The sequence below is a fragment of the Hevea brasiliensis genome, chromosome 2, assembly GCF_030052815.1.
Source record: "Hevea brasiliensis isolate MT/VB/25A 57/8 chromosome 2, ASM3005281v1, whole genome shotgun sequence".
In the NCBI taxonomy this organism is placed as follows: domain Eukaryota; kingdom Viridiplantae; phylum Streptophyta; class Magnoliopsida; order Malpighiales; family Euphorbiaceae; genus Hevea; species Hevea brasiliensis.
Window position 1 is genome coordinate 99,084,978 of NC_079494.1, and position 17,474 is coordinate 99,102,451.

General features: G+C 31.0%; 2 protein-coding genes across 2 annotated transcripts; one reads left to right on the forward strand and one right to left on the reverse strand.

The window, feature by feature from the left end:
- Positions 1 to 1,636: 1,636 nt before the first annotated feature.
- Positions 1,637 to 2,098, reverse strand: LOC131177945 (uncharacterized). Its single transcript, XM_058143124.1, has 2 exons — positions 2,002 to 2,098; positions 1,637 to 1,899 (listed from the first exon to the last, which is right to left on the reverse strand). Exons 1-2 carry the CDS (start codon positions 2,096 to 2,098, stop codon positions 1,637 to 1,639), a joined length of 360 nt encoding a protein of 119 aa, XP_057999107.1.
- A 5,215-nt stretch (positions 2,099 to 7,313) lies between these two features.
- Positions 7,314 to 8,148, forward strand: LOC131170581 (uncharacterized). Its single transcript, XM_058129930.1, has 2 exons — positions 7,314 to 7,666; positions 7,778 to 8,148. Exons 1-2 carry the CDS (start codon positions 7,356 to 7,358, stop codon positions 7,962 to 7,964), a joined length of 498 nt encoding a protein of 165 aa, XP_057985913.1. The 5' UTR covers positions 7,314 to 7,355; the 3' UTR covers positions 7,965 to 8,148.
- Positions 8,149 to 17,474: the final 9,326 nt, after the last annotated feature.

Consider the following 17,474-nt stretch of genomic DNA (forward strand, 5'->3'; position numbering starts at 1 on the left):
TTAATTATCTTTAATATTTTTTTTATTAGTATTGATCTTTAATTAAAATTAAATAAAATTCTTTTAAGATATTGATTTAACAAATTTTAAAATTAATAATAATCTTTGGATTATTTATATTATTTTTATTTCCATTTTAATAAATTATAGCCATTAAAATATTTAATTTTAATTAATATTCATAATTTTATGAATATTAATATATTGTTTCATTGCAATAAAAAAAAATCTTAGATGGCAATTAACTTAAAAAATATATGCAACTAATAAAATATTTTCAAATATATATAAATTTGAAAAATTATATATTAATAAAGCATTTTATTTAATATTGTAATATGATCAAATTATAGTATTTATTTTTTATTTATTAATTTTTTATTTTAATTAATTACTTCTTGTAAAATTTTATATTTAATTAAAATTAAGTATAAATTGGATTAAAAATTTCAACTTTATATTAACTCTAAAATTAAGAATTTTAAATTTATATAAATTTTAAAATTAATTTAAATAATAAAAAATATAATAATAATTAATTTAAAAAATGAAGGAAAATTTGAGTAAAGCTAATATTCTTCCTCTTTATATATTTATCTATAATATAGATTGATAGATTTAAAATATAACAATAATGTATGAGCATATTATTTTAAGTTTTTATAAATTGCATCAGAATATATATATATATATATATATATATAGCTGCTAAGAATACTCAAAATCATTTAGTGGCAACAGTAAAAAATATATGCGTTTATATATCTACTCTAAAATTTTCACTTACCAATTTAAATTTTTATATTAAGTAATATTTTAATATAAAATAGATTAAAATGTATAAAATTTTAATTTTAATTGTTCACATTTATTAATTAAAAGTTTTAATTTTTAACTGAACGTATGTCCATGATTGAAATTTACTAAGTATTAATATATGTGAGTATATTACAAATATAATTTTTTTTTATATTATTAATAAAAAAATTATTGTTAAAACTTTCTTATACAAACTTTAGCTTTTGAGTTAAATATTTTTTTTTTCTCTTTTGTTACATCATCTTAGGATGTTTAGAACATTTCGATGAAGTTGTACCTTTTAATTTCCATTCCCCTTTTTCTTACCTTCAATTTGGATTATGGAATTTTACAAGAAATTAATTCAAATGATTTCTTTTTTATTAATTATTCTATGTTTGGAAACCATAATTTTACAAAATTTCAATTTAATTGATTTTATTTTATCAATTTTCACGTTTGAGATGAAAAAAATTTAATTCTTTTAACTTAAAAAAATAATTTATTTTAAAAGAAATAAAATTTATGTATGTTTGTGTGTGAATTCTTTTAAATTATTTTCTTACAAATGATTTATTTCAAAGTAACTCATCATGTTTGAAATGAATAAATTCAATGTTTTAATTTAAAAAAATTATTTTCAAAGAAATAAAAATCAAACATAATTTTATAATAATTTATTTAAATTCTTTTTTTACGAATGATTTATTTCAATTAAAACCTTAATGAATAATTAGAGAAATACTCCCACATATCCTTTTTCCTAGTAAAATAAAGAGGCTAACAAAAAAGCCTAAAACAAACGAAACAAATACAAGCTCCTTGCATCATGCTTCAGCTAGCACCTCAAACCATCAGGAGGATCCTTCATCAAAACCACACCTTGCGACACGTTAGCAGCAAAAGAACTTAACCAATTAGCGCACATATTCACCTCACGCAGCACATTAATCATAACAATTTTCCAACTATGACTCAAGAGCTTCCTTACTTCATTCAAGATATACTTAACATTCGGAGGTACACAAGCATTAAGAGAATTATCATTCACCATCTTTACCAACTCCATGCAATCACTCTCAACCAAAATTCTGCGACGCCCTTCATTCTACGCAAGAGATAAACCTGCAACCAAGGCTAAAGCTTCAGCTCTTAAAACAGAACCACACCTCTATTTTAAAGTAAAACCGAAACACCAGTTACCTTTGCTATTCCTAATCAAACCTCCCTCTAACACCCAACCATTAACACCCTTCACACCGCCATCCACATTTAACTTATGCAAACTCTCCTGCGGCATAGTCCAACAAACTTTCATAACTGCAGGCCTAATTTATGACCCAAGAGCAGTAGGATCACAAGCATAGATTTCCCAATCTTCCTTAGCTCTTCGCAAAATCTCTTCAACTATTTCAGGAATAGATAACATCTTAATATTAAAAATGACATTATTTCTATTCATCTATAAAAACCAACTAGCCATCCCAAACACCACAGCCCAAGGAATGTGATCATTATCTCCAGTAACCTTGAAATTACAAATCAACCAATCTTGTGTTGTTTAAGCATTCTGCCGAAAGCACCTTCTACCCAAGACATTAATCAAATAATTCCACACTTGCCTCACCAGTAAGTAATCCCGAAGGGCATGCAGAATGGATTCCTCATTTTCACCACATAAAAGACACAATGAATCACTACTAATATGACATCTCACTTTAGTAGCATTAGTGAGCAAACCATTATTCACAACAAGCCAAAAAAGATTTAACTCTTTGCATACCTAGCCATTTCTATATCAATGACCACAATTTTGAACCTTCTCCCTCCTTATCTTCCTGAAGAAAAGAATAGGCACTCTTTATAATAAAGTTTCCAGAAGAAGATCCGCCCCAAAAAAAAAAATCATCTTCCTCTTGAATCATGGAAAGAGCAAGCAATTCAGTAAGCAAATCAATAACTTCCTATGGTAACAAATTCCTCAATTTATTCAAATCCGACCCTCCATTAGACACCACATAGCAAGCCACACAATCATCAGCTATCTCCCTTCCTACCGGCATTCTAGTATAGTTAATCAAAACTCCATAACTTGGTAACCATACATCCTTCCAAAATCTCATAGTACATCCATTCCCTAAGGACCAAATCAATCCATCTCAAAAAGAAATCCCATAAGTTACACAAACTTCTCCATAACATCGAATATCTCTCTTTCCTTAATTCTGTAAGAACCACCTTCCATCCTATTTTATATTTACTGTAAATAACCTAAACCTAGAGAGCATCCATTTTTTGCACCATACCCTAACACAACTTTAACTCAAAAGCATCATTCATCTCATGCATACATCAAATTCCTAAATCCCTAAACTCCTTATCCTGAACAATTTTTTACCAAGGCAATATAGATATTTTCCTTTCTTCTTAAGAACTTCCCCAAATGAAACTTTTGCACATCTTTTCAACAGAATCACACACTGCAACAGGCAAGGAAGCAGATTGCATATCATACATAGTAATGGTACAGAACTGATTTAACAAGAGTGATTCTTCCCGCTAGCTCTCTGCAACATATAAGCATAGGTACTCTGTTGAACCCTTGAGTGCAACGAAGGCATCCCTAAATATTTCCCCAAATCATCACAATCCTTAAATCCCATATGCTTACTCAATAACTTATTTTGCTAAACATTAAAATTTTTGGAGAAATACACTCTAGTCTTAGCTTGACTAACCTTCTAACCTGAGCATTCACAAAACATATCCTAAACTTCTTTGACAACATCAACTTGATCAATAGGAGCCTTAGAAAAAAAACTAAATCATTAGCAAAAATAAATGCAATAACGATAGTCCACCCTTACTCAAATGAATAGGTCTTCATTTGCCTTTACTAACTGCATCAGAGATCCCATGAGCCAAGCGCTCCATGCACAACAGAAAAAGAAATGGGGATAAAGGATTGCCTTGTTTAATGCCCCTAGTTGGATAAAGGATTCCCTCTCTTTCTCTCCCCCACATTCAGTTCTCTCTCTTTTTTTTCACTAAAATTCTTTTTTATTTTATCTTTTGTTTTATCTCTTCCTAAACTCTATCAATACGTCTTTCAATTATATCACAATTTTATACCTAGAATCCTATAAATACCTCACTCGGGAGATGAAAGAAATACACTCAAATATTAGCTCTTTGAGCTCTCTCTAAATTTCTCTCTTCCATCTCTCTGTTTTCTTTTCTTTCTTTAGTTCAAGAAAAGTTTTTTAAAGATTTAATCAAGGTAATGGTTCTTAATATTTTTTGTTCAAGATTCATGCCATACTAAAATTGTTTCATATTTATATGCCTTGAGTTAGTCTTATATGTTCATAATTTATATGTATATGTGATAAATTTAAAAGTAGTGATAATTCTGCACATGTTCTTATTTTTATTACTTAGATTTAATTAATTATTGTGTATTTATGCTTTCTTTAAAAATTGTATAAAAATTATATTTTTAATCTTTATGACATTCTAATAATTTTAGCCTTAAGAATCTTAAAAAATGTTGTTAACTTGAGTAAGTTATAGTTATCCGAAGTTAGGGTGTCTGCAGATCATAATTTGTAGTACAACCAAATTTTAAGGTTTATATCTCCCTAAATTCTTTATTTTTTTCTGTGATTCTCGGATTTAAAATTAAATTCAAGATCTTGTTTAACTTTTTCTATTGGTGTCATGTAAATATCTTTTATGGTTTGTGAGATACATTAATTTTAAAAAAGCAGTGCAGATCTATCTCTAATACATAACAGTAATGCAACATGAATTTTTTAAATTATTTTGTAGAGATTTTATACTAGCTCATAATTTTTTATTTTGATATGTTGTTTTCGTATGCTTTTAGAATTCTTGTATAAATTTTGTAAATGTTTAACTAATTTTAGAAATTTAAATACAAAAATATTATAAATTTGCCCAAATCTAAAAATTTTATGTTGGATTATAATTATTTGTTTTCATGTCTAAAATTATATTTTGATCTAATTTTAATGTTGTATACGATGTGATATGGTGTTATGAAGCGTTAGAATTAGGTTGAAAGACCTTTGGCCATTAGATAGTTTTAATTAAATAGAAGTCTAAACAATTTAGGAGATTAGTGTTAGATTTCAATACAATTTGTTATTAATTTATTTCATATTATAAATAAAATTGGTAAGTAACCATAAGGTAAGTGCTAAAAAGAACAATTACGTAAAGCTAACATGAAACTTAATGGGAGTAAGACAGGGATAAACTTGCCATATTAGAATGGAATGCCCTTCTTTAAGGGTAGCTTGCCCTAATGACAATTACAATAATTAAAAGGTAAGTACCTCTTAAAATTTCTTAAAATAATAATTTTATATATAATATGTAGTAATAATAGAATTTATTTGGTAAATAATAAAATCAATTTTTTTGAATCTTTAATCCACTTGTATGAAATTTAATTAAATAAACATTAGAAAAATTAAAAATCAATTTTGTCTGCATTTAAACACATGTTTGATATGCAAATTTAATTTAATTAAACACTTGGTAAATTGTAAAATAAGTTAGTATACTAGAAATGATTTTTTTTTAGATAGTAATTGTTTGGGACCCTTATGTGTTTATAAGAATAAATTACATATGTACATAATTTATTTAGTTTAATTACCCTTAGGGTAACTTGATAAATAAATAAATTAATTAATTAGTTACATAGAAACTTAATGTTATTTGTAAATTGAATTTGTTTGTAAATTAAATTGTCATTAATAAATTAATTTTAGTCATTTGATAAATTTCACTTAATTTAATTTAGCAACCCCATAGATAGGAAGTATTTGTGTATGAAAATTATTTATAAATAACAACCTATATTTGAATTATTTACATGTGTAAGTCTAGAAATTGCATTTTAGGTAAGAGGTTTAACAAATGAATAATAAACAAAACTTTTAGAAACATTAGTAAAGAACTGGTACTTGAATTAATGAGGTTAGATCAAACGTAAAAAGTGCCTAGCACCTTCCTCTTTCCAAACCTAAACGTTGAGTTATAGTGATGACAGTTGTGGAACCTTTGCGATGAGTGAGTTACCACCCATGGGCCTATAAAAAATTAAGTGCATCAATCAAGTCCTTTTAATTGTCCCTTCGGAAATTAATGTCTCAATCAAATGTCCCTTAGGAAAAACAATGGATATGTTCTGGTTATTAATTGGGTGGCAACTCCTATTTATCTATGCCTTTGTGGTATAAATCTTAGTACCGTGATAGTATTATGGAAAGACGATGCTTACAACGGATTCAATATTATTAAAATTATATAAATTACATATTTAAGAAATATTGTCTAAGGAGGCGATACTTAAGTGAGACTAATGTGATTCTACCATTTTTCTTGAGCATTATCTAGTGCACTTTATGCGATTCTAGTAAATGATCTTTGGCCTCATGTCACATGACGTCTATATATATATATATATATATATATATATATATATATATATATATATATATATATTAATTGAATAATTGAACTAATCGTGTCACTTCGGGTCGCTTCTTATTTGATTTAATTACAAACCCAAATCAATTTAAAGAACCGACCAGTTTTATTGATTAAGTGTTTGTATACCTTTCTTTAAGAAATTTCCATTTTTAAGTTATCACCTTAAAATGGTCACCTATGGCTGACCCTTATGAATTAATTTTAAATAATTTGTAAAATTAAGAATTAATTTAATAATTTATATGACTCAATATAAATTAATCCGTTTAAGTTGAGACTTCAAAATTAAATAAATAAATATTAATTTTTTAAAAAAAGAATAAAATTTTCACTCAAAACAACTTGCAAATTGATCAAAATCTAACTTGAAATCTTTAATTTATAGTCAGTAATCTGAACTCAGAATATCCTAATTCAAATTTGCCAAGAAAAAAAAAATAAGATTTAAGATGAATCACAATTTAAAATAATGAAAATCTAAACAACCAAGCCCGCCCAGTTGATTTACCACCTCAAATAAAATTTAAGTCAAGGGTTAAAAACCATCAACGTTTAACAATATTTTATAAAAATATGCATATAAAATTCCCATAATATAGCTTATAAATTAAGATGTTAAAAAAAATTAGTATTTGGAAAATAGACATGTAGAATAGTTATACTTAGGTACTGTTGATAATAAATTTTGCACTATATATATTAATTAAATTAGATTGACATTAATCAGAAGCTAATAAATAAATTAAATAAACAAAATAACGACTTTTTATGTATATATAAAATAAAATTTTAATTAACACACTAGTAATTAAGCCGTAAGCCGTGTGCAATGGGCATGCAGTTGAGCAGAAGGCGCAGGGAAACAAGCGTCGATAATAGCTGAGAGACTGATTTTTCTATGTGGAAATTGACTTTTTACAGCATAGGGACATTATATATTTATACAAATGTTGAAAGTGATCCAATTCACACATAAAAATTGTCCCATCACTCCATTCTTTAGTTTTATTAAGTTCTCATCATACATCCAAATGGCTTCCAAAGCAATACTTGTTCTTCTTCTTCATATCGTTAGTACCGCTGCTGATATGTCTGGTGATGGTCGCCGGCGGAAGCTTGAGGAGGAGCATGGAATGAGATTCGATTTTTCATTCAGTAGTGGGTTCGAAATTGGTTATGTGTTTTCTTTAGTTTCAATAGTAACCATTTTTATGTCGTATTGTGTTCCCTGGCCTGATATCAAGCAGATAAACAAGACGAAGAAAAACATGATGAATACTCCTTCACTCATGACTTTGTTAATGGCCAGGCCTCAAATTCTTGGAGAAAAGATGAAAAACAGGTCTCTCTCTCTCTCTCTCTCTCATTTATGGTGCTTGTGAGTTGCTTGGACGGTGTGGCTTTTCTTTCTTGGATTTGCTTTTAATGGGCATTATAAATCTTTTGGTTGCAGAAGTCTTCAACACTTTGTTGTAAATTGCCAATACCTGGGCGAACCCAACTCAAATATTTTATGGCTCTTAGATCATTTGAGCTCCAATACAACTGTTGACTTTGAGCTTAGACAGATTTTAGTTCAGTATTTTTTTTTATTGGGTTTTGAATCGTCACTAATAAAACATTACCATATTAGGATATAAGAGATTTCAATCCAAATCTCAACTTTTTATAACCTTAAGGATTGTGAATAAACCAACCAAATTAAACATCATTGGTATTTCGAACATACTCCTCTCTAATCTGTTTGGGATTGTTCATGGAAAAAACAAAAAAAAAAAAAAAAGTCTCTGTTGGGCTTAGATCCATTTAACTAAGATTGAAACTTTAGACCCATTTATTAAATAAGTATAATAAATTTTTATTTTTCATTAATTGGCTCCTCAAAATTTCTCTGAGCTTTATCAATGTATAATTTATATATTATAATTTCAATTCAAACATTAAAATTTTTTAGTTGTAATTAAATAAGTACAAAGTTTAATTAAAAATTAATTATTTAAATTTTTTTATTTATAAATTAAAATTTGACTATCAATAAAAATTAAATATAAGTTAATCTAATAATTTTCTTTATCTTTTTTCTTATTTTACTTTCTCTTCTCTATTTTGTTTTAATTAAAAAATTATTTTATTTATATATGTACAAATAAATAAAATTAGTAATCTCAGCTTTCATACAAATTTTAGATTGATATATCATCTTAAATATACATTTATGTTTGTATGATATATTTACTTCATTATTTAACTAATATCCAATTTTTCATGTCTCTTTAATTTTAATGATTATTTTTTTAATTTTGTGCTATTATATCGTATAATCTAGTTATTTGGGGTTTATATTTATTTTTTGGCTTTTGAATATATGAATTTTATGCAAAAATTTGATGTAAAGTTGACCATTTTTATTTTTTCAATAATATAATTCATATTATGAAGTTTTATGAAAATCAAAATACAATTTTGCAATACTTATCTTAATCATAGAGATTTTATAACAAATTTTTTAATCGACAAATAATTTTTATAGTTTGATATTTTATGTTATATTTATTTATCATATATTTTATACACTCTATATATCTGTATGTGCGTGTGTGAAAATATTTTATTAATGTATTACAATTTGCAATCGGCCCTCCAATTATAATTTTCTGACACTGCCACTTTCCACATATTTATATCTTGGACATAATGGATTAAGTCTAAGTAAGCTTTCTCATTGTTTGAGTTATCATAGTAGAAGAAATTAATTAAACAAATTAAGACATCAGTGATTTCCCGTTGATTGTCATAAGTGATTTCATTCACAGATATCAGACTTCGAGAAGTTGATTACGAGAATGAGTTTTATGGCTCTAAATAATGCAACTGACTCTTTTGACAAACACAATTTGATTGGCTTTGGAAAGAAGGGGAAATTGTACAAAGCAAGAATTCCTTATGATCGTTTAGCAGCAGTTAAAAGGTTATATAATTCTCAGTATCTGGTAAAATAATTCTTCTCTGAGCTAATGATTCTAGGTAGGTATAAGCATATTAACATAGTTAATTCCCCTTTTGGGTTTCTATATGGAATCAAGTGAAAGGCTTCTTGTGTACAAATATATGCCAAATGGGAACCTTTACAATTGGTTGCACCCCAGGAATAATAATACTAAGATCTTGGACTTCCATTTAAGGATTAAAATAGCAATACGTTTAGCTAGAGGCTTGGCATGGCTCCACCATAACAATTTCCTTATAATTCATGGTAATTTGAGTTCTAGTTGTATCTTGCTTAATAGAAACTTCGAACCCAAGATATCAAATTTTGGAGGAGCTATAGTCTTTTCCAAAAGTGGGTCGAAAGAATTGCATTTGATTTAGAGTGATGTCTATAAATATGGAGTTCTTCTCCTCGAGCTACTTCTAGGGCAAGATTTTTACATGCCAAAGGAGACTGTCAAAGAACGAATCTCTCATCCTTCCACAACCATTGACACTCTCTATCGTGTTGTTGATAAGTCTCTTATTGGTAGAGGAGATGATGCCAAAATTTTTGGTCTTCTTGATATTGCACGTAATTGTGTTGAGCCACTTCCAGATGAAAGACCTACAATGCTTCAAGTCTACAAAATGCTAATAGATGTCAAGAAAATAAATAATGGCTTTGAAGATTAATCAGAGACATCAAGTCAAACTGATACTGCCCCTACTGGTTTTAGCGATGATAATATTGAGCTTGAGATAATAAAGATATAAAGGACAGGGTTATATTGGAAGTTTGGATATTGGTGTCACCACATTCATGTGTGGATGTATATATTTTTAAATTATCACATTAAAATTTGATATGAAATCTTGATAATGTGATTATTTAATTCATTTATATAAGATAAATTATTCTAATGTTAATTTATTTTTGCAATGACTTTCATTAATATATGCAGTTATAAAATTTTAATTTGTCACAATATGGTTCAATGAGAATTATAATCTTTTTACTAAGAGCTTGAGTTGTTAGCATTCTCTAATAGTGATTGGGCTAATTGCAGTGAGACGAGAAAATCCTTAACTTAATTCTGTGCATTCATTGGCCAATCTTTGATTAGTCGGAAGTCAGAGAAGTAGTCTATAGTGCCTAAAAGTTCTTTGAGGCAAAATATAAATCTATGGCAGCAATAGTATCAAAAGTTATTTGGCTAATTTCTCTCCTGGCATATTTTAAAGTTAAAGTTCCTGAACTTGTAATGATGCTTGGAATTATAAAACCAAAACACATAAGTACAATAAAGCAAGTGGCAGATTTGTTTTCTAAAGCTCTACATCTTGTTCAATTCAAGCATTTTTTGAGCAAGTTGAACATTAGTAATATATATGTTCAATTTAAGGGGGAGAAGCAAAGAGACTAGGAGAAAGGTTGAAGTACTGCATAAAGCTATTTATTTTTAGCTAGCAGATTGAGTTAACTAATTTTAATCAATTGAGTTTGTTGTAGTAGTCAATATCAGAGTGTAACGCCCTTATCATAGGTAGTCCGTACATTTTACTGTTCCAATGATTAATGTCTGTTCGGACAGTTAAAATGTCTGATGAAACTACACCTAGACTATAGTGAAAAGGCATAAATTAAAGAAATAAATGTTAAGAAAATATAGAAAAAATATAGAGAAAAATAAATTAAAATTTAGATAATTTATAAATTAGTACAAAAATAATAAAAATAACCCAATATGCACTGCTAAAGGCATTTTAGTCATTTCACCCCCAAAGGTGAATTTTGACCTAAATGTCAAATTAAAAATTTAGAGAATTAAAATAATTAGTATGAATTAAAACTTCATAAATTGAATTAGAAAAGAAAGAAGAAGAAAAGAAAAGAAAAGAAAAGAAAGGAAAAGAAAAGAAAAGAAAGGAAAAGAAAAGAAAAGAAAAGCTTATGAAAATTTAAAACAATTTAAGTACACACACACACATATATATATATATATATATAGCCATAAGAGACAAAAAGCCACCAAACACCATCTTCTTCTCCACTCTTTCTCTCTCTCTCCCTCATATTGCCGCCACCCTTGGTCCCTCATTTCCTCCATTATTGTCAAGCTTCCAAGCTTGATTTCCCAGGCTTCCACACACCAAAACCATAGCCCACTTCACAAAAAATACTCCCCACACCCTAAGGAAGTTATAGACACCCATTGGAAGCAAGAAAATTGAAGTTAGGGAAGCTCAAGTAAGGTTAGTGCACTAATCCCTTTTCTTCTCTTTATTAAACATGAAAAGCATGTTTAGCCAAGCATAAATATCATTAAAACAAAAAGAAAATCTTGAGGAAAGAACCCTTGAATTTTCGGCAGCCATGGAACTTGATGCTTGTTGTTTTTAAGTGATGAAAAATGGTTCCAAGAGAATGTGTGATGAGTTAAAATGTTTGGGTGTTTGATTGTGTAGTGTTTGTGAAAATTTAAAACTTTGAAAACTAGGGTTTGTGCAAATGCTTGAGGACTTGGTGTAAATGTTGAAATTGACCTATTGAGTTGAGATTGTTGCTTATAGAAGTGTATTGCATGCAAATTGAAGTAAGGAATTTGAAGGAATTGAGATATTGGGAGTGTTCAATTTTCTGCAGGTTTAGACTCAATGAGTCCAGTGGGTTTATTGACCCATAACTGAAAATGTGTGACTCCAATTGGTATGAGTCTAATTGGAGATAAAAATAGACTCAAAATAGCCCATTTTTCATGTAGACACCATGCCCAAATTTTGCCAAAATCATGACCATTTCTCTGCCCAAACCCGGATGACCAAACACTGAAACCTAGAAAATGACCAAATAAATGGTACGTGTTGATTCGGTCATAACTCTCTCTATACTAGTCCAAATGACCTAAAATTTATATCAATGGAAAGCTTAGACATAAGGCTACACTTTTCATGAAGATCACTTGACCCAGTTTTGCTTTTAACCAAGTCAAATTGTTAGCACAATTTGGATCACTAAAACTGCTAACCCATAAATTGTTCAAAATACTGTTCTTTGGTATGCTTGACCAGTTTTGGCAAAAATGCCATAACTTGGTCTCCAAAGCTGCAAATTGAGTGAAAGTAGTGCCAAAAGTTTTATAAGACATAGCACAACAATTTTTATGTTTTGACCAAGCTCTAGAAACCATTGCATCCTGGGGAAAATATTAGCCAAAATTAGGAATTAAAATCTGGAAAATGTTAAGTGGAACCAAGAATGTCATTTGATACCCGTGTGTTCATTTGGCCATAACTCCCACTAGGAAATTCCATTTGAGATGTGCCAATATGATCTAGAAACATAATACTTAGGGCTACAATATTGATTTAGACACCTTTGCCAAATTCTAAGTGTAAAGACCCTAAAAAGAGGGTCAAATATACTGCCCTGAAGTTTGGTTATTGCCTTTATAGAATTGAGAGTCCAGGTCAATACATTGACTATAACTCACTATACCAAGCTTGAAAAATTATAAAATTGCACCTGGGAGTCCCTAAGACATAGAGGAACATATCTTGTGAAGGAACCTAAGTCTAAAAATGACCATAAAATGATCAAATAACAAGTCAAAGTTTATTAACCAGGAATTGTAAATTCTAGACAGCTTAGAGGCAAAGGGACTAGTTATGGTATTTTGACCATAACTTGAGCTCTTTAACCCCAAATTCAGTGATTCAAAAATTGAAATTCAAGTTTAAACATAGAGGAGCAATTGTTATGAAGGAAGTGTGACTAAATAGACATTCTAACCTAGTCAAATTCCTAGATAAAGATAATACATCAACATGAACCTAAAGAAAGGTTCATGGGAAAAATGCTATATATGATAATTAAAATACTCATAAGGATAATTAAATATTAAAAATGATATGAATATGTAAATTGGGACTAATGTCCTATTAATATGATAATGGTACTAATGAACAGTACCAGAAAATAGTAACAGTGAATAGTACTAAAATAATTAAAAATGTTTAATTGCCCATAGTATACCCAGACTTATTTATTTAGTTTGGGTAAATTGATATACCAATTAGGGACTACAGATAACAGTACTGCCTACCGAGAAAATCATGAACTGACAAAATATGTCTGGTATGATTGTTCTACAGGCTATATGCCTACTTACTAGCCATTGTGTCTGCTTTATTTCTGGCTTTACAAGCCTGACAGCGGGTCTCGTACCCGACAGCTGGCCTTGTGCCTAACAGATGTATTCTGGATAGACATATGGCTGTCTAACCAGTATACACCTGTGCATCTAGCTTTTATAATTTGTTATAAGTTTCTTGGGCACTGATAAAAATTAATTAAGACTTAAAATATAATAAGTAATCATAAAAGATCCCAATTATGTTAATTGTTTCTAAAGAGCAATAAAAACGTGAAAGACCCAGAAATCATGATTTACAGATATTAATTCAATTGTTTAATTATTGTTATTATAAATTATGCACCACTAAGTGTTATGCTTAGCGCGTTGGTTTTTCATCGCGGAGGTACTAAAGATCAGCAGCCGCCATAGTAGTGTTCGGACAGAGTTCCGACCAGATCTGCCACCGACCAGAGTCACCTCATCAGTCTTTTATATTTTGGTAGGGCTCATGTATAGACTAGTATTTTGGTTCATTATGTCTAGTCATGATGTATTTCATTTTGGACTTGTAGTTAAACTTGAGATTGAAATGAAAACTTGTAATTTATTATCTATGAATTTCCATATGAATGCAATAGATGATACTTTATTTTGAGATCTCATAAATAGTTGTGAATGATATGATAAAAGAGATTATGATAGGGAAATGTGTGAAATGAATATGGACATGTTAACAGGTGATTAGTGAAAACCCGCCAGATACTAATAAAATAGGGGAGGCTCTGTCTGGGTCTCTACAGAAATAAGATATAAAAAAAAAATTTACATATAGAATACATGTTTTAAATGACATTAAAAGTTTACAATAGATATGATAAAACAAGATAGGGTGCTTCGGCACCGAATGTGGCACTTCTTGCTTGGCTATACAGTAGACGGGTAAGGGGCGTCACATTTAGTGGTATTGGAGTAGAGGTTTAGACGGTCCTAAACCTAAATAGTTAGAAATAGATAGAGTTCATCACATGCATGGGCCTTTAAATAGAGTCGAGGTGACACTAATGCAGATCTGTTCTTTGTCTATTTTATAGGATCGATGGCATCTGATCCTTTAGAGCACGGACCTCCAAGACTGATAGAGGAGGAAGTAGAAAGTCACGCACCTACTCCTAGTCGGGGGAGAAGTGGTACTAGAGCAGAGTCATCTTGAGGTACTGTGAGTAGGGCACAGCAGGCCTTCTCTGAATAGATGACACAACTATTCCGTTAGATCACCGGAGCCATTCCTTAGCCACAGCCACCTCCACCTCCACAGCCACAGCCACAGCCACCACCACCACCACCACCACCTGTACAGCCACCTCCACCCCCATAGCCACAACCTGTACACAGATCTCCACTAGAGAGACTGCGAAAGTATGGGGTAGTTAACTTCAGAGGTAAGAGGGATGATGATCCAACAACAGCAGAGTATTGGCTGGAGAGGACAGAGAGGGTATTGCAACAGTTACACTGCACCCCAGAGCAGCAGTTGGAATGTGTTCTGTCACTGCTATAGGAGGATGCATATAGATGGTGGGTGACAGTATCTAGAGTGGTACAGCCTGCATAGATCACCTGGGAGTTCTTTCTGGCTGAATTCAGAGAGAAATACATCAGTCATGTGTACTTGGAGGCCAGAAGGAGAGAATTCCTGGCACTGAGACAGAGGCAGCTGACAGTCTCCTAATATGAGCGAGAATTCATGAGACTTAGTAGATATGCATTGGAGTTGATGCCGATAGAGGTTAATAAATGCAGAAGATTTGAGGATGGATTGAATGACAACATCAGGTTGATAGTGACATCTCACCACTTCACAGATTTCTCTCTGTTGGTAGCATCAGCCCTTGATATGGAGAGAGTCAGAAATGAAGAGCAGTCCAGAAAGGATAGGTAACGCAAGAGGGGTTCTGGATCTGGTCAGTTCGGTTCAGCAGACATAGGTAGTAAGACGCCCAAGGAGTCTCAGGGTCAGACTCAGGGTCGGGGCAAGAAACAGAAGTCTCGGTTTGCTCCAAGGAAAGGAGGAGGACAATCTGGTGCAGTTACACGGGGATCAGCCCCACCACCTACTTGTGTACATTGTGGTAAACCCCATAGAGGAGAGTGCATATTGTTGACGGGTGGATATTTTAGATGTGGGTTTGCGAATCACTTCCTGAAGGATTGTCCACAGAGGAACACTAGTGCTCCCACTGCTCCACCTCAGATAGAGAGGTCTGCCCCATTAGCATAGAGGGGTAAGAGACCTGCGAGGCCTGATACAGCTGGTACATCACATAGGCCTACTGTAGAGATAGTGTAGAGGCAGGAGACTAGGGTAGCACCACGTGCTTATACTATGAGAGCTCGAGATGAGCTAAAACCAACTGATGTCATTAGAGGTACATTTTCTTGTATCACACCTTCATATGTGTGTATCACACCACCAGTTGATAGAAGGGTACAAGTAGAGAAGCTAGAGGAGGACATACAAGTCACAAACCCTTTAGGCCATAGTGTCATGGTGAAAAAGGTCTATAACGGTTATCCTCTGAAAATATAAGAGTATGAGTTTTTAGCTGACTTGATTGAGCTACCATTCTATGAGTTTAATGTGATATTAGGTATGGACTGGTTATCACATCATTGGGCGATGGTAGATTGTTAGCTAAAGAAGATGTCACTACAGACAGTAGATGGGGATGAGGTTACAGTCGTGGGAGAAGGAACGGGTTGTCTTTCCACCATCATATCAGCCACAACAGCCAGGAGATTGATAAGAAAGGGCTGTGAGGCTTTCTTAGCACATGTGGTTGACACCAGGAGGACTAGCCCAAGCAAGCAGGAGATCCCCACTGTATGTGATTTTTCGTGTCACACCCTACCCCTCTGTAAGGCATAACATGATCCCGTAGTATACCTAATGAATTAGCAACTCCGTCTACTGATAACCCATTAAATACACTACAAGGGATTTTAAAAAAAAAACTTTTCTTACTTCTTTTACAGTGGTGAGCACTATTTACAGGTGTTAAAGACTTTGGTGAACTGAAGTGAAATAACTAACTCATTTGATTTATTTAGAATTTCTATAAAATTTTTGGCAAAGTGCCCTCTGTATTTTGGATAAAACAGTTCTTCAGAAAACCTGTAAAAGCACTTCTATAATTTTCCAAATCTCAACTTCAATACATTTCTCAACACAACCATTCATCAACTCAATTCCATAGAAATTTTTCAAAGTCTGAGATAAGGAAATATAATACAACTTTTACAATCCAAAACACTCATAATTAATTTACAACTTCAAGTACAATTTAATTTACAACTGCTCAAAACCAAATACAATATGTACATACAGTGTCATACATTACAGTACAAAAAGCAAAAGCGGTATACTCAATATACTGTAATCCCTATTTGGATGTATATGCACTAGTCTGTATACTGTCTATCTCTCTACTGCGACAAAGAATAAAGCTATCATTTGAGACAATGTCTCGATGGTGCACAACATTAACCAAATCCAATTTAAATCACAATTAATAAGTCATGTAAATATTGTATACTTAAAATCATAATTAAATTCAAGACAATAATTGTCAACAAGAATTTAAAATCCATTTATAAAAATAACAATAATTTTAAATAAGTAAGATAATGTTTTAATTAAAAAGACAGTATATGTCAATGAGAGTTTAAATACATTTCACAATCTCAGAATACACATGAATAAATCACACAGCTTAATCATGATCCATAATTCAATTCATCCCAAAAGCCGATGGCTAATGAGGTATTCAATTCATCCCAAAAGTCGATGACTAATGAGGAATAACATGGCTAGCTAGCAAAAATATGAGTACTCATTCTATTCGTCCTCAACAGGCACACACCTCAACACTTCAGCCAGAGAGGGAATTCAATTCATACCACTAGACAAGCTAGAGAGTAATACTATCAATGTACATGATAGCTGTGGTTTCAAACCATTTACAGTGCTTTTCAATCAATAAGTAT